This window comes from Cyrtonyx montezumae, unplaced genomic scaffold (assembly GCF_038088225.1).
Source record: "Cyrtonyx montezumae isolate F1298 unplaced genomic scaffold, pur_monq_1.0 scaffold_25, whole genome shotgun sequence".
Lineage (NCBI taxonomy): Eukaryota > Metazoa > Chordata > Aves > Galliformes > Odontophoridae > Cyrtonyx > Cyrtonyx montezumae.
In genome coordinates this window covers 7837209-7854773 of record NW_027071992.1, presented here as the reverse complement: position 1 = coordinate 7854773, position 17565 = coordinate 7837209, and the positions used below count along the sequence as shown (strand labels likewise).

Sequence of the window (17565 nt, the reverse complement as noted above, 5' to 3'; positions counted from 1 at the left end):
CACTACTAGACTCAACATCTATTTTTATAAAATGTATTATTATTCCCATTTTTCTTTCCTGACCAACTCTAGTTCATTCTATTTAATAATGATTTTCTTATTTTTTGTCAGACTGTGAGGTCATACACTTGTTTTTTTTCTTCTTTAATTTCTTGATATTTACACAGACTGTATTCCCAAAACTAAGAGGTACAGGTACAGGAAGAAATACATTAAATATTTTTTTTTGTCTTGCTCTTTGATTCTTTCGTGGCAGAAAAAGACTGTACTAAGCATGCAATACTTGTCTGTGCAGAAAGTGGGACTTAGATGTTTCACATGCTTAGTGCTTTGAGTCTCAAAATGTTGTTTACCTGTGCATCAAGAGTGCATACTGAATGGTAGGCATTTTTTGCATGTTTGTCATGCATTATGGTTTGCCAAGAAACTACCTCTCTGCTGTGAGGTTTGTTACGGTACCTGGAAGATTCAAAATCTTACAGTTTTGTTTTTATTTTAAGCACTGTGGTTTAAACTCACACAAACACAGCAGCTTTTGCCATAAATTTTAGCATTAACCAGTTTTATAACTATAGTTTTTCTGTGACTTGGTGGGGACAAATGCATATAGGCCATTTGGGAATGCAACTCAGACTGAAATAGTGTTTCAAGAATTGAAAGATTGGTTGGGGAGGAGGAAGTTTTCTTCTTACTATGATGAAGTAACACTTGTACAAAGCAGCTGTGCTTTTTGGAACTCCAACTGATTATGCCTGTTTTATCTTTCGTCTTGTTCTCGGAGCAATTCCAAGTGACCCTGACTTAATGGTGGTGTATGGGATGTGGTACACCTTAATTTTCAACCAGCATAAAATAACACTGGGCACACAAAACATTGAGAAGCATGGGTGAGCTTTTGTGCAGTGTAATGACAAGGACTTTCTCATGGAGGTTGTGTGACAACAGCAAAGCTTGGGCCATCAAGGCTGTTAAAATAGCAGCTCCCTGGTTGTGGAATGCAAACTGATGAGCAGTTTGCTGAAGCTGGCAGTACTTGCAGATGGACTGTTTTGGGTGCTGACACCTCCTTTCCACTTACAGTGATTTCATTAGTGTGATATCTGCTTCCATAAGTGCCAGTTTCATATTCTTTTCTCTATACCCAGTTTCTCTGTAGGGTTTACTGCACAGCTGCCCATGGAAAGAGATGTTCTTCAAATAGCTTCCTTCTTGCTGGCATTATTGTTATTGAATCCTCTCTCATTTTTACAGTGTTTGGTTTTCAGTTTTTTAAATAAGTTTATTTCAATCCTTTTTGAGGTTTTTTAATTGATCTGTGGCACAATTAGGTGGGAGAATACATTTTAGGTACCACATGTTGTTCACAGATTTCTGTGATAACGCAGAAAGATTGTGGAGGCTGAAAGACAACAGTATTCTGCGTGATGCAGACTTTCCTAAGGGCAAAGACACTTTTTTTACCCTTGTTGTGTCTGTAGCTAATAGATAAAAGTTTTCTGTCCATGCTGAGTTCATTCTGCTCCAGTTTTCCATTTGCTGTTTCCATAGTAGACTTTGTACTCTTGCACTTACTTCAAGAGCACTACAGTGGAGTGCAGGAATGTGTTGTCATCCTGACTTCCAGCTGAAGCAGCTGAGCCCACTAAATAAAAAGCTTCTTTCATAGCAACTATTTGGTGGCTTTTATGCAAGCCAGTCTGTGCTTTCATATCACAGCTCCTACAGAAAGTATATTGCAACACAAAATTCATAGCCAAACTTCATGCACTCAGGCTTGTAAAACAGATTGGGAATGGGAAAGTGAGCAAGCTGCTGTGGACTCCCATAAAGTACAGAAAACTTCTCCTTTCCCTCTTTTCTAACAAGTGTAAACTCCTGAGGTTAAGTAGGTGGGGCAACCGGAAGTAATTACTAAGGCCAGTGGCATTTTTGTGGTTTAATAAAGGCAGAAGCTAATTATTCAGTTTTTATTTAAGTGAAATGATGCCAAAAAGGAGGTTCCTGTGGAGCAGCTGCACTCCTTCAGTGCTACCCTAATTTACCACAGACACAACTGTCACAAACAGAACTTTTAAATTTGATATATAGCCCCGATAGTAAGGAGCCCTTTGTCTGGAGTGCATGCAGAAGAACTCCTTTATACAAATCAACCGGCAGATGACGGACAATGATGAAAATTTGATTCTTTGAAGTCATAATGGTCATTGAAATGTGTGAAATTCTGGTATTGAAAAGAGAGCGCCTAGCAAGACTCTAAATCCTGGGTGGTTGCGGGAAGCTTGCTGGGAGGTTTTTCTGTGTTTTGACACCAACTTCCCATTGCTTGTTCCCTGTTTCCTTTATTAAAAAAAGGGGAAAAAAAAAAGAGGGATGCTAAACAGTAGATAGTTGATCACAGTTGTGCACACTTTTTGCCAGTGCATGGAGAGAAATGTCAGAGTTGAAATATGACACCTTTACGCACACCTGACTCACACACTCAAAAATGCTTCATTTCAGAGATATTTTCAGTTATTTTATCTCTTTGCCTTGAAGTGCAGAGTTCAGTTTCTTTTCTTTTTTGATGCTGATATTACAAGTGTGGAACTTACTTAAAGAAATATTCCTTTCCTTTGAATTCCAGTTTATGTCAAATCTCGCTTTCATTGATGCTGTTGTGCCTTTGTACCAGTATTTCCAGTATTTCTCCCTCCTGTGTAGCACTTTCACTGTTTCTCTATTACTCCTTCCAGAGCAGATTACCAATTCTTCCATCATGATCAGTGTTTTTAAATAGCATAAGTTTTAATAAAGACACAAAGTCCTTGTGTTTTGTAGGCAGTTGGATGCTGTCACAGGCAGTTCGGTCTGCTTAAAAATGTGTTTTGTACCTCCACATTTATTTCAAGAACTGAAATGTCATGCATGGATATTAAGAAGTTACTATACAAAAAAAATATGGATATATATGTATATATAATCAAAACCAAAATAGTCATAATGAGTCTTTCAGATGATAGCTTGCATTAAAAATTTGAAATGGGCTTGTTAATTTTTAGTAATAAACAAAAAACAAAACCTATACTTTTCAAACTCATCCTTTATGTTGTCACCTTATTATTTAGAATTTGTAATACTGAACACCTCTCTAGTATTTTAATATGCTGATAGATCAAAATTCAGTAAGGAACACTTTGAGGAAAAGATAGTAGTGTGAAACTAGCTGTCAAAAACATCTTTGTTTTGGAAAGTTGGTTCACAGGTAGTTTCAATGAGAACTTGAACTCAGAACAAAGCTCTGAAGACACAGTAGAGAGTTCAACCCAGTGCAGCACAGTTCTTTTCAAGTATTATATTGTTTTAATGGAATCTTGGAGCGGGAGCTTTAGCCCATTGAAATGTCGCTTAAAGGACAGGTTCTTCTGTCACTAGCTGGAGCTGTGTGGATGAAATGATCACAATAGAGTGTTGTAATGCATTTTAAAAGTGTGAGAAATCAGTTTGTCTAGACTAAGAGTGCGCCTACAGGGAATAGGAATTTTAGAGCTTCTGTGCTCTTTAGGTGTCAAGTATGTGATAGATGCCAAGCCTTTTTATTCCATATCTTTGACAACAGCTCAGCTATGCTACAGTACCTTACATGTCTACAGCAAGCAAAAACAGTGATTTTATGTCAGGACAACTTGGGCTTCAGAAACCAGAAACTCATTGTCCTAACAACTGTCTGTTCAATTGCCAGCTTTATTATGGGGAAGATATCAATAAACAATTGCTGGATTCCCAGAAGGCATGGAAACTTCAGCTATAATGAATCAAAGTATGAAGAGCTAGCAATGCTATGTAGATATTTTAGTTTCTGAAAGTAGGCAGGTTTAGTTTTCACCTTGAAAACAAATTTTATGGGATGAATCCTATATCATTGGTAAAATAGCAGATTTGGAGCCAGACAAGTGCCCCGAAAACATGACCTGTAGGGATTTGGGGTTTGTTTGGGTTTTGGTTTTGTTCTCATATGGATGAGCAGGTCGAGACTTTGTTTTTTTCTTACAACTTCTACCTCATGCATGTTGCACTTGCTGGATTTTAGTAACGAGTTTTTAAAGTGTTCTGTATGCACTGGAATGTAGTGTTTTTATGGTTTCTAGCATGAAAGCTTCAAAAGACAAAATGAAATATGTCCATAATGCTAGTTAATACAGCATTTCATTTTAATCCCAGAGAATTCTAGAGAAATTAGAAGACCTCCAAATCTGAAGGATAAAATTATTAATGAACATAGAAGTTGATGAGCATTATGATAGGAAAAAATATGTTCATGATGTCGTGTTATTTCCAAGCTTGCAAATTCAGATGTATTTGATAATAACAAGCAAGCAGGTTTGCACATAGCAATATCCAGATTATTTCAAAGGGGAAATATACTGGAGAGTAATGTAAAATGTTCTCAACTGAGACACATTTGTTAAAATATGGATTTCAAGAGTAATGCATTATTCCAGGTTTATAAACATGTTGAAGTCTCACAAAACATTTACTGCATTTAAAAAAATAATTAAACAAAGCAGTTTGCCAGTTGAACTAAGAAAACTTGAAGCTATCTCCTTCTGAAACTGTGGTTCAAGCTACAGCAGTCAGAAATGCCAATGTGTCTGTCCGATGTTGTTCTCTGTGTTGCAACATTTCAGTAAGTGGTAGTCTTTCTAGTCTTTCATATCATTGCTAGACTCATTGAAAATAAACATTATTTGATCCTAATGAAAGCATTTGCAATGGAATTGTTAAGATGTTTGGACAGTTGCCTTGTGGTAGGCTGTGTAGAAAACTTACTTAAAATTTGAAAAATTAGTTTGCACGTTTGTTTGTTTTACCTTCTTTTCCAATTGCAAATACAAATGAAATGCTTCAGACGTGCTCCCTGCTGTAGTTTTGAGGGATTGATCTCCCAAAGTCTGTTTTCTGAAGAACAGAAAAATATGACTTTCCTCATTTCAAAGGATGGTGTGGAGTCAGCACCAAGAGCTTTTAAGTTTGCCGCAAAACAAAATCCCATAAATTTAGTAGCTACAGACATGTAAAGCCACAGTGTTTCCTTTAAACTTGTTTGCTTTTGCTTGCAAGTCATTCCACTGCTGGTGAGATGAGTTCAATATGCCCAACATTCTCTTAGGTATTTTTTTTTTTTGGACTAACTACTTTACTACTTGTTTCTGGAGAGAGGAGGGGAGGGAGGGAGACCAAAGAGCTCCCACTGGCCTTTTAAGTATGTAAGGAACAGGAGTAGTTTAGCATCCTTAGAGATGGATTTGATGTTTGATTTCACACTCTACTGTATGAGGGTGAACTGACAGGTTAATTTTATGTAATTACTGTTTAGTTTTTAAAGAGAAAGTTCACTTTAATTATATCAGATGCTGCTGAGAGTAGTTTTTCATAGCAGTTTGTGTGAGACTTTTCCCAATCTTTTTTATTATAAAAGTCAGCTAATACTTTTGGGCTGCTTTTTGTGGTCCTTTAGTTTTTATTTTCATTATGTTCATTTGTAGAGTGCTTAAATGCTAATGATACATTTTCATGGTAGCTTTAGCTGGTGCAAATTCGATCAGTCCTGGCTTCACAGCTGTAGGTGGGGTGTTGGAGGGGATGTCTTGCTTCTCCTCTGGCTCTGGCAGTTGTATAGATGGGAGACAAGCAGGTTCAGGTGGCTGATCCATGTAAAACCTTGTTGAGCCAGGGGAAGCAGGGTGACAGCAACCCCAGTGAGGAATTGCTTCAGTATTATGAACCTGGACTCGTAACATATGTTTCTGCAAAACTCTCATACGGTAATTTTAAGAAAAATCAGACATGACATTGTGTAAGAAGTAGAAGCAGTATTAATTTACAAGCCTATCACGTGAACTGTTTTCAACAAATTCCATTGCATTTTCCATAGGATATCTCTACTTTGACTGGTGTTCCAGATGAGCACATCAAAACCAGAAGAGTTCACATTTTTGTTCCAGCACGTAATGCGATGCAGGCAGGAGTTAACAATACGAAGAAATGGAAGATGGAATTTGATAACAGAGAGCGCTGGGAGAACCCTCTGATGGGTTGGGCATCTACGTGAGTGGTTACTGAATTTGGAGATACTTTTCTTCTATATTTGGCTTTTACCAGTCATGTGAATGTTGAATTGGTCTTTATGTTTGTAAAACTACTTGTATTTTAATAGCACTTACAGCAAGTAAGAGGTCAAGTTTGTTTGTCATATGATTAATTTTCACGTAAATACAGATTTTTAGTTTACAAAATCTTCTTAAAGAGTTTGAAGAATGTTACGCAGAAATTTCAACTACTGTAATTGTGGGTAATGTTACTGTATAATAGCATCAGGGAAGGAAGGTTATTAAATACCTGAAGCAGGAAATTTTTCTCAGCTGTCAGTTCCATACATTAAATTTGATTATACATAAAACAATGATATCTAGCATTTGGAATTTCTTTTTATAAAGTTGTATAAAAAGCCTAAAAATATGAACTGAGGAGCTACAGTCAATTTTTAACAAGCAAACTGTTTAAAAAATCAGTTTCAGCATTGCTGTTGTGACTGGTTAATACTTTAAATATGCCAAAATCCAGAAAAGTAGTAATTTTATGCTAACTGTGTAAAAATTTAGAGATGTAACTTCGATGCAGCTATTTCTTTTTCTCTAAATGAATGTACAGACTACATTTTACAGTGTGGTTAGAGTTCCTTAATATTCTTCCACTGATACTGAAATTTTGATTGGAAGCCGTTTTAAGGTTGCTCAAAAAAGTTAGTTATTCTCCATAAGCAAATGTCAAACAATAGAAATTAATCTTCGGACTTCAGAAAGGATACGTTGCTGGAAATTTTTGGCTACAGTCGTACTGGCACTGATGATTAAAGAACACAAACTACTGATTAAACAAAATCTGTAAATTTATCATAGATTGGTTTTCAGAATACCTCTGAAATTATGAAATTAGGAAAGCTGAGATATTACGTCATTAGATGAAGGAAAATACTATAGAGATTAAAATAATTTTATTATAATATCTGTTAAAACATATAATATCTTTGTTAAAACTTTAACTGTATATAATGATCTTCATCTTAGTAAGTTCTGAGGTTCTTCACCATCTCATCTTAAGGATATTTAAATTACTGCTTCACTGTGAGACTTCAGTGACCTAACACATTTATGGCTTGTATGATTCCACTGCTGCAAGTAGCTGTTACATTTAGCAAGTCATGACTGAGTGGTTTCACAATGGCCTAAATTAGATAATAGACTGTTGACCAGCAGTACACCTTTCCCACCTGTCTTCTGTTCCCCACAAAGTGTCTAGCCACTACCATAAGGTTTATTTATACCCAGCACAGATTACAGTACTGTAACAGGTGCCAGTAACACCAGCTTTATATTCAGGTCTAATTTAACTTTTCTTTTAATTCCCCTTTGCTGGGAATGTGTCCTCTCCAGACAACTTACTTTCTGGGTGGGATTCTGCACATTCTGAGCCAAAATAATGGCTTTTACATTTTCTAACCACCTAGGGAAACGTGCCATGTTATTAAGGGCTTACCTGAATGCTGAACTGTCCTGGAGTGAGTTTAGCATAGGTACATAGAATTGAATGGCTGTTCTGAATTAATGCATCCCTGCATGCATTTTTATTTTAAGGCAAGGGAAGGAATATTTCTTGCTTAAACAAGCTCCAGATCAGCCAAATTTGGGGCTGTGTAGTAAATTGCCACAGCTAGGTCAAGGGTTTTGTAAACTACTTTGTATCTACTCATTCTTTAAAGAACTCTGGTAAGAAATTAGTGGACATCCTAGCAATTTCAAGTTACCATTCAACCCCCAGAAAAGAACTGACAAAAGTTTCTTCACTTCAGGTTTAATTTCTGCAGAAGTTACTCTTCAGAGAACAGTTTTCCTGTTTAATTTTGTATAATGTAATGCAATTAGAGATGAGCCTTTTTGTACTCTGGACTCAATATACTTAACTTACCTGTAGGTCTCTCCTATATTTCTGTCATTTTACAATCTGATAAACATTAAAAAATATGTATTTATTATTGCCATCTCTTCATTTTTTTTTTCAGTGCAAATAACACACTTGTAGACCAAAACAAAATACCACAGGTCTATTTTATTTAAATTGAGAGCTTTCTTTTCAGGAAAGCAAATTAATAGTTTTTTACTACATCCTAATGTAAAGCTGTTAACTAAGAAACACAGAAATCATATGGTTTCCATTGCATAGGATTTTAGAAAAAACAAAATGTGAAATTCCTATCTGCAGTCATTGATAGTCAGCCCAGAGCACAGGAAATCGTGTAGTACTCTTACTACTGACAGGACATCCTGTTGGCCTTTCTGAATTCTGCTGTTCGCTCACAGGTTATCACAAATTTAAATACATGGGTAGCTCATTCAGAGAAAGAAATCCAAAAGCTAAATTTAAATTGTATGAAGGATGAACATAAAGGAAAACAGAATGCATGCTTTCTTCATTTCATTATTTCCAAATAGCTTCTGTTTGGGAAGGCTTTCACTAAACGAGCAGCACTAAACAGGTACAAGTTCCTCTCTACATCAGACTTAAATTTCTTTGTTTTCTGCTTAGTAGCACTGACTAGATTTTTTCCAACCTCAGTCACAGGAAAGATGACCAGTAAGCATTAGCTGACCAATTATTACAAATGTTGGGTTGCTTGATAGTCTTTTGGTCACGCTATGAGTTAATTCATAGTCCCTATATCTCTATATTGCCTTTATAAGATTATAAGGTAAATATTTACATATTTTTACAAAAAAACCTTGTCATTTTGGTATGTCTAAGTCTAATTTCTGCTTCAATCCAATGTGGGTATTTTTCTTGGAGAATATATTGGATTTATACATACATCAGATAAAATTACATTGTTGTCTTTGCTGGGAGCTAGATTCCCCCTCTTCCCCTCCCCCTCTGCCAGTCACAGTCTTTGTCCTTTATTGTATAGAGTTCAACGTATCTTTGGTTGCTTTTTTCCTTCATTTACCCTTATAGCTTCAAAGAGAGAACAGTCAGAGACAGCTCCTTCAACAGTTGATTGCAATTTGGTCTTGTCTCACAGTTGTCTCCCAGGCTAAGATGATCGCTCAGGGAAGCATCATGGATCCTTGCCCTATCTATGAAAGTCTTATAGTTAATTTTTAGATCCCAACTTCTTGTGTCACTGCTTTTAAGTTAAGCTTTTAAAGCAAAATAAAAGTTTTTTTTTACTGAGATTTTAATTAGTTTCAAAAAGTGTTTTTCTTATTTGCTTTCTTTCAGAAATGTAATTGAGAGTAGCTGATGATCAATAAATAACCACTGTGTAATTGGTTAGCTAGCAATTTGAGTTTCTGAACTTTGTTTTCATTGATGGCTTAAGATTTCATTTCTGTACTAGAGTAATTTTTGAGGGTCACATGACTTCAACAGAATGTTAGTCTGTTCACATCCTTTTCAGTCTCTCTTGAATTCCTGCTCTGCTCACTTTGGCATTCTGCATTTGATTATTCTCCTACAAACTGCTCTGCAGACTTCTTTCCTCCTTAAATTGTTCTAAATTGCCTTAAGCCTCCTCCCCAAAAGAGAGGGACTGAACAACTTTGAAAATCAAAGAAGATTGTTACAAAACATTTATTACAACCTCAGCAAGTAGACAAATTTATTGACTAAAAAACTTAAAACAATTATTTTTGCATTGAGTTGGAAGGGAATTTCAGCAAACTGAAAGATGGAAACAATACTCTGGAAAAACTGAAAGTTAATCCTAGAACTAATTAAAAATGTTGGAATTTTGAATGGCTGAAATTCAGTGTGCTTTTGAAATGACGTGCAATACAGCTTTTGGCTGGCACTTGATATGCAGATATAAATATTTCATATTTCAAGTGTTGCTAAAATCTGTCATCTTATTTCTTACAGAGCTGATCCTTTATCCAACATGGTTCTTACTTTCTCTACTAAAGAAGATGCCATTGCCTTTGCTGAAAAAAATGGTGCGTATTATACACATGAGGTGTGAATATGAATTCAGCTTGGTCCTTAGTCCTCATGAATGTATGGAACTGATATAATTGAGTTAAAACCAGGAATAATATATGTGGAGGTTAAGTTTTTTCTGCAGTCTGCAGTCATCAGTGTGTGGTCCAAGTTATTAGAGAGTAACATTTCCTCATCAGACCAAACTGTATGTAGTTGTTAGATGATTCTGCTGTGCACCCATAAAAATATGAAAAGATGATTAAATTTTGCAGTTAAAAGGCTGAACTGTGTGATTTTATTTTTTTTTTCTCAAATTTTGGTCTATTTGATTTTCCTATTGCCGTGTAGGTAATAGGATCAATGTCAGATGCAGCTGGAAATAGGAATTTTTAAAAATTAAAGCATGCTTTTATAGGAAGAAATGAGGACTGTAGGTGTGCATTTAGAGTGGCACATGGCTTTTAAACTGAAATATTGAAATTTGTAAGTCTATGAACTCAGTTGTCTGTCCTTTCAGTGAGGACTGCCCAAGTTTTGTAAAACAAAATTCTTCAAAACCTCAAGTTTATCTTCCACAAATCTTAGATATCGCAAGTATTCTGATGAGAGTGGGATTTGATTTTAAGACAGTTCTCACTTAAGAACTTTGGATCTTCAGGTGAGCTATCTTTTCGCCTATCCCTTCTGAAGCATTTTCTGTAGTTGAGTAAGAGCATGGTGAATACAGTAGCAGGAGAGATCTGTCCAAAGTGTGACTGCTAAGGATGGTCTGAAATTGAAACAAGGAGGAAACACTTGTAACTGGATGAAATTAGAAGTTTACATTGTAGATGTAAATTCTTTTTAGTCCAATCTATTGAAATGCATATTGCTTTAGTAACAAGTAGAGCTTTTCTGCGCCACAGTAACCTTTAGTCATGTAATACCAATATTCTAGAGAAAGTACATTCTGCTTTCTGTCTCCATAGCTTGTATGACAGAGTTCTAGGCAAGAGTTATCTCCCCCACCACTGTGGTATTTTTATAAAATGAGCTCTGCTGTTTGTTTTGAAAAACTGAAGGTACCTAACTGAAGGAGCCTATTCTAGAATGTGAAGTCTTATCACATATGGCAGCCTCTTGCAGCCCAAAGTTATATGCAATGGATTTCTGATAGCTGTGGCAGCCCAAGTTGTTGTGCTGGCAGTTGCAAATCTCTTGAAGGCTCTCAGTACCTCTCTACCTAGTGTATAAAATGATAAGGCAATAAGCTGGGGCTGTAGATTCCATTCCAGCGGCCAAGTGCCTCAAAGTCAAGTGTTTTAATGCTGAATGTTGTGATACCAAAGTTTGTCTCTGGCTGTAGTTCTGGCTGTTTACTCAAGCTTATATTGTTAATCAGAACAGTAGGCAAAAGAGAGTGATTTCACAGATGGAAGGAATATGTTTTCAAAACCGCAGGTGTGTTCCAGTGTTTCTGATGGTGAAATCAATATTGTTTCAACCTTATAATAAAAAGTATCCTTTCTGTGTCATTGGTGAATACATTAAATTGGGGCATATTGACAGGATGACCTGTGTCTGTGACATGATGTCTGTGTGTGTACACTGAGTATTTTCTGTGCATAACAAATGTAAAAATTCAGGTCTGTGTTAAACCTTCTCTAACCTAATGAAGTTTCATTTTAAAGCAAAGGAAGAAATGTGTCGTTATATCAGTATATATCAGTTAAAACTATACTCTTTTCATTTCTAGCTTCCACTCAAGCATTTCTACTCTGAGTGAAATGTTGCAGCTAAAGAGACCAAACTTTGTAATACTGAGTGCTGCCCTGGCAACTTTCCAGGCACCTGGAGGCTGCAGTCAATTTGCATTTTGATTTACATAAACACTGATATCTCCACCTCCTCTTTTCTGACATTTTTTAGCATTTCTCTTGCTTAACTATCACATAATTTACTTGTCTTCTATCACTTCATTCCTTTCTCTTTTACTATTAATTTTTTATGTTCTTATAAAAAGTTAAGCATTAGACTCCCTTGTGATGTTGAATATTTTTCTTTGCTGTTCCTTACCTTGTTCCTCCCACCTTTCCTTTGTCTTTGGCTTTCCAAGGTCTCAATTCTTTCCCAAACTTTTAGGACTGGACTTCTCTATGCTACCTTTTCCTGGTGACCTTACCTTTCTTTCCTACCTTTTTTCATTTTTTGCCTCTGCTTACACAGAGCCTTAGTACCTTTGTGATGCTCTAGAGTTGCAATGCCATGAACTTGCAGAACTGCATACATAAATGGTCAGTGTTCCCTGTTGAGCTTTTTTTGCTGATGACTGCCAAGTTTTCTGCAGGGGTACTGAAAGTTGAGGTATGCGAAGTCTCTCAATTTTGAGAATAAGCATGACACTGTATGACATTTCTGTATTCCCTGCTGCCAGCTGCAAAGGAGGAACATAGTAGATGCCTATCTGGAGAAAAGATACTAAAGTTAGAAGGTTTAAGATGCATTTACTCTATATTTTATGCTATGAATATTTAAAATGTTTTCTTTTTTTTTTTTTCTGTCTCCCCAACTGCCCCTCACCATTTCTCCCACAACCCCTAGGATGGAGCTATGACGTGGAAGAAAAGAAGATTCCGAAACCTAAATCCAAGTCTTACGGTGCAAACTTTTCCTGGAACAAAAGAACAAGGGTGTCTACAAAATAAGTTGGCATTGGCTGTCTCTGACTGTGAATAAAGTCAGCTGTGCTGTATTTATAGTCCACGTATAATACATCTCTTAATCTCCTAATAAATTTGACCTTTAAACTACAAATGCATCTTGTGATGTCTATTTAAAATGTTTTTGATGTCTCCAATTGAACCTGTTACAAACTTCCCTATATATAGAGGAGATTTGGGGTGTTCATACTTGCAAAAAATTGCTGCATTAGGAATCTATCAAAAGGAATGTTTGCACTCAGCTGCAACTTTAAAGAAAGGTTGTGGTTTATCTTTCACTGTAATTTTATATTCAATATCTTCTTTAAATTTTCTGTGTGTACAAACTTACTCAATAGAAGTGTGGTTTTTTCTCATACATAAGACACCTTTGTTAATTGAATAGCAGAGTATGAGATGCAGAACTTAACATTTGAACATAATTTAAACAATTACTTAATCTTGCTCAACATAATGTTATTATTCCAGAATAGCAGGATAGAATAACATGAGTAGAAACCACTGTTTTAGTTTTAGATATGCAGGAGATTAGTTGAAGACTGGGATTCTAATTATTTGTGACGATCTTCCATCGTGAAAGAAAAACAGTAAAATGTTGACAGATGAAGTCAAAAGGGTGTCCAGATGCCTCACACAACATCACCATATACATTTCTAATTATTCTTCTGTGTTTTCTTTGTTGTTAGTTACATGTTCATCTGCACTGAAATTTCCTGTTACCTAGTAAGAGATGTAATGATAGAATCTCAGCTTTAGTGTTGAATATATAGCCTAAACTCAGTCTCTGTTACAAGACAATAAAGCACTGACTGTAATATGTGCAATATCATGTTTTGAATACTTTGTTTTACATATCTGTGGCTTTTGATTTATTTATTTTTCTTTTAAATTCTGTTTAAATTGAGATATCAGTGCAAGATCACAGAAATGTATTACCAGTTGGGGGAAGGGTATGTCTTTTGATATGCAATTTAGAATTTTATCTGAACCAATTCTCACAAAAAAAAAAAAAACTTTTATAATAGTTCTCTTCACAGAGCTCATGGATAGTGTAAGTGCAGTGCTCTGAATTTTAGCAAAAAGAAGGCATAAAACTACTGTATGCTGTCCAAATGTGATTATATTCTTGCTTAGTTTTAACCAGCTGCCCTATATGCCTGCTAACATTTGTTTAAACCATTGTTCATACCCAGTTTCAGTGTAATTAACCAGTTGGCTGATGTAGCTATTTCCCTACCACAGACAAGAACTTTTACTCCGGTTCATCTTCCTATTGAGTTTTGAAAGCTGCATTGTGCAGTGGACCCTAAATTCCTCCAGGAACTCCTCACCAAAATGAAATCTTTAACAATCCAGAATCTACTGCATCTCTGTATTTTAGCTAAGGTAAATATGCTGTTCTTATTAAGAAACAGTAAAACGAAGAGCCATTAGAGCCATTTTGTGTTTTTTTTCTTTCTCCTTTTTTATTTTGATAGTGAAGATCAGGCATATCTTACTTAAATGGTCTTTGAGCTTTGTAAGATAGCTGTCAAAAAGTGCTTGGGTATCTAAAGAAGCCAATGCACAGCTTGATTTTTGAAATTATATAGTCCAAGGTAATGCCTGATAAACAGGAAATACTTAATGTGGTTATTGTAAACCTAATGTATGGAGATGTTGTTAATTTATACAGTTCATAACTAGAGCTAGTTTCACATAGAGCACTTCCATTGTTGCACAGGTTCACAGAATTATAGGAGTTGGAAGGGACCTGGAGATCATTGAGTCCAGCCCCCAGCTTCCTCCAACTAGTAGAGTTATTAGAGCATTCATTACATCAAAATTCAAATTTTGTTTTTTTCTTGGAATAGGCTAGAGGAAGGAAATTCTTGTTTGTTTTGTATATATATATATATATAAATCTAAATTTAACAAATACATACATATATATATATATATGATTCTCTAACATGCACTTGACTTGAAAGTTGTTTACTGAGATTTGGGCCAGTAACTTCTTTTTGTCTAACTGCTTTCTTAGGACTTGGATGGTTTTCTGCTGTGGGGTGTGGGGTTTCTTAATGACGAGCATGCTAACGGTGGTGGTGTTGGTTATTCCTACTATAGTCTTCAAGCCTTAGGAGTGAAATCAAGTTCAGGAGCTTGCAGAAGTCAAAACATTACTACCAATAGGAATATATTTTAAAGTTCAAAAATTCTATTAGTTATTAAACCACATTACCTCTTACACTAACATATCAAGTGCTGCAGGTCTATAATTAAACAGAAATTGTACAAAAATCATACCTGACCAGCTTTATAAATGGATGTTTCATTGATGAACACTCGTTTTTATCTATACTTGGTTATGATAGGTAAAATTTTCCACAGAACTAGAATATAGCAAAACAAACGATGCAACAATTAACCTACCATAATTAAATAATTAATCTTTTGAGTATCCTCAACCACTAACTATTCAACAACAAAAATCTGTTGGGCTTTTTGAGACTCTTAAGGTAAGCACTGCATGAGATTAGAGATACGTCTTAGTCTTAGAGATAGCTGTTCATCATCAAATTCTTCCTGGCTGTAGTGTTTCAAACTTCTGGAAGTTCATCATGGAAGAAAAAGAATCTTGAAAATACTGACAGATACAAGTTTACGTGTGAGATTTACAGACATCTGAGGTTTCTGATGGTCTAATACAGAAATAATGAACTAAATTGTAAAGGATCACAAGACAATTGCATGCCAATACTTTAGAAAAGCCTTGCATATAGGGCAGATCTAGAAAGTACATGTTACATATCTTCTATTTTACACCTCTTGTCCATTTGAAAAGGGAGAAGTGTGGGATTTTGAAGGATTAGACTCCAGTCAGTCCTGTAATTTCTGTTTAAAAACAGGAACATTTTTTACTGAATTTTAGCTACTTCATGAAAATTTTACTCCACATTGGTGTATCCCTCTTCTTGTCATCTTTTCTCCAAATTCCTTTCAAATGTAAGCCTGTTTATGCCAGTTTAGTGGTGAGCCATAATTGGAAAAGAAAGGAAAGAAAGAGAGAGAAAGAAGGAAAGAAAGAGAGAGAGAAAGAAAGAGAGAGAGAGAGAGAAAGAGAGAAAGAAAGAAAAAGAAAGAAAGAAAGAAAGAAAGAAAGAAAGAAAGAAAGAAAGAAAGAAAGAAAGAAAGAAAGAAAGAAAGAAAGAAAGAAAGAAAGAAAGAAAGAAAAAGAGAAAGAAAGAAAGAGAAAAAGAAAGAAAGAAAGAAAGAAAGAAAGAAAGAAAGAAAGAAAGAAAGAAAGAAAGAAAGAAAGAAAGAAAGAAAGAAAGAAAGAAAGAAAGAAAAAGAGAAAGAAAGAAAGAGAAAGAAAGAAAGAAAGAAAGAGAAAGAAAGAAAGAAAGAAAGAAAGAAAGAAAGAAAGAAAGAAAGAAAGAAAGAAAGAAAGAAAGAAAGAAAGAAAGAAAGAAAGAAAGAAAGAAAGAAAGAAAGAAAGAAAGAAAGAAAAAGGAAAGAAAGAAAAAGGAAAGAAAGAAAAAGAGAAAAAGGAAAGGAAAGAAGAAGGAAGGAAGGGAGGAAGGGAGGGAGGGAAGGAGGGAGGGAGGGAGGGAGGGAGAAAGAAAGTAACCACACACAACCTTGTGTAGCCATCTTGGGAGTCTTGGAACTACATTAATCTTTATGGTCCTACTTAAGCCAAAGTGAAATGCTGCAAGTTAGAGCTCCCCATGCTGTTGCTGGGTACAAATATCTTAATATTTATAGTATTAAACTGCCTGCAAAATTTGAGCACATACCTGCTGTGCTTTGATATATTTTCTGTAGTTCTGCTGGGGAAAAAATAAAAAATAAAAACAAGATATTTAGAAGTGTTTGTAGGGTACCAAGTTACTTCTAATATGAGCATGCATAATTTCAGCAAGAAATTTTTAATAAAACAGAGGCCCTGCAAGTTGTACAATTCTGGTGTTATGAAGGAACCCAAAGACTGTCAGGGAACTCAGAGCACAGTTTCAGTTTTCTAGCAGTGTATTCCCTAACTCTGTCTTTTGATGGATAATTTAAAACAATCTGTTAAGCTGTATGATGAAATGGAAAATTTGATTACCTTTATCTGCAAAGTTTTGTCATAGAGTAGAAAAGGAAAAGATAATTTGGACTAATTAACTATAATTTAACAATAGAAATTTAATGTAGTGTTTTTGTTTTTGTTTGTTTCTGTTTTTTTGTTGTTGTTGTTTTTGTTTTTCCAGATATATAGTTATCTCACTTCATATTTGATTACTGGGCATAACAGATACTTGGTACAAAAGGAACAGAACTGGGAATAAACCTCAGGTAACAGAATAAAAAAAACCCTGAAAATTAGGCAGTCATATTGTAAACTATAATAGGTCTGGTAATGAAGGTTTTCTGTAAGTCCTTCTCCTCTTACATCCTTAGATTTGTTCGTTTGTTTTTAGCATTTGATTAATGCTAGGTAGCATCAACTGACATTGGAAGGTTTCTGAAGTAAATGTGCCCACAGCAGCTTAGCACAACAACAAAGGTGAATTATTTTGAGAACGTATTGCAATGTAGATTTCAATTGGATCTTAAGTAAGCATTCTTCACATTCATATTTTTCGTAGTGATCACAGAAGTATTTTCTGTAGTTTGAACAGCTTAAAAACATTTATCCACTTGAGAAGAGGACGAATGTGATGTCAGGGTAGCTGGTTGATTATTTGTTTTTTCCCCCCCAAGAGGTCTCTCTATATACAGCTGCATACAGATAAGTTACAAAAGGATGAGTCAGTTTGGCTGTATAAGAAATAACTCACTTTACATAACTCATTTGTGTTCTTCAGGGTAGTCAGTGAAGAAGGTGAT

At 35.4% G+C, this 17565-nt stretch overlaps 1 protein-coding gene across 1 annotated transcript in view; it reads left to right on the top strand.

Moving 5' to 3' along the window:
• The window catches only part of NDUFS4 (NADH:ubiquinone oxidoreductase subunit S4), a 43414-nt gene extending 30613 nt beyond the window's left edge, over positions 1-12801 (top strand). Inside the window, exons 3-5 of the mRNA XM_065739866.1 lie at positions 5912-6084; positions 9949-10022; positions 12589-12801. Of these exons, the coding sequence (XP_065595938.1) occupies positions 5912-6084; positions 9949-10022; positions 12589-12692 (351 nt within the window). The 3' untranslated portion in view covers positions 12693-12801. The remainder of the gene's footprint in view (positions 1-5911; positions 6085-9948; positions 10023-12588) is intronic.
• Positions 12802-17565: the final 4764 nt, after the last annotated feature.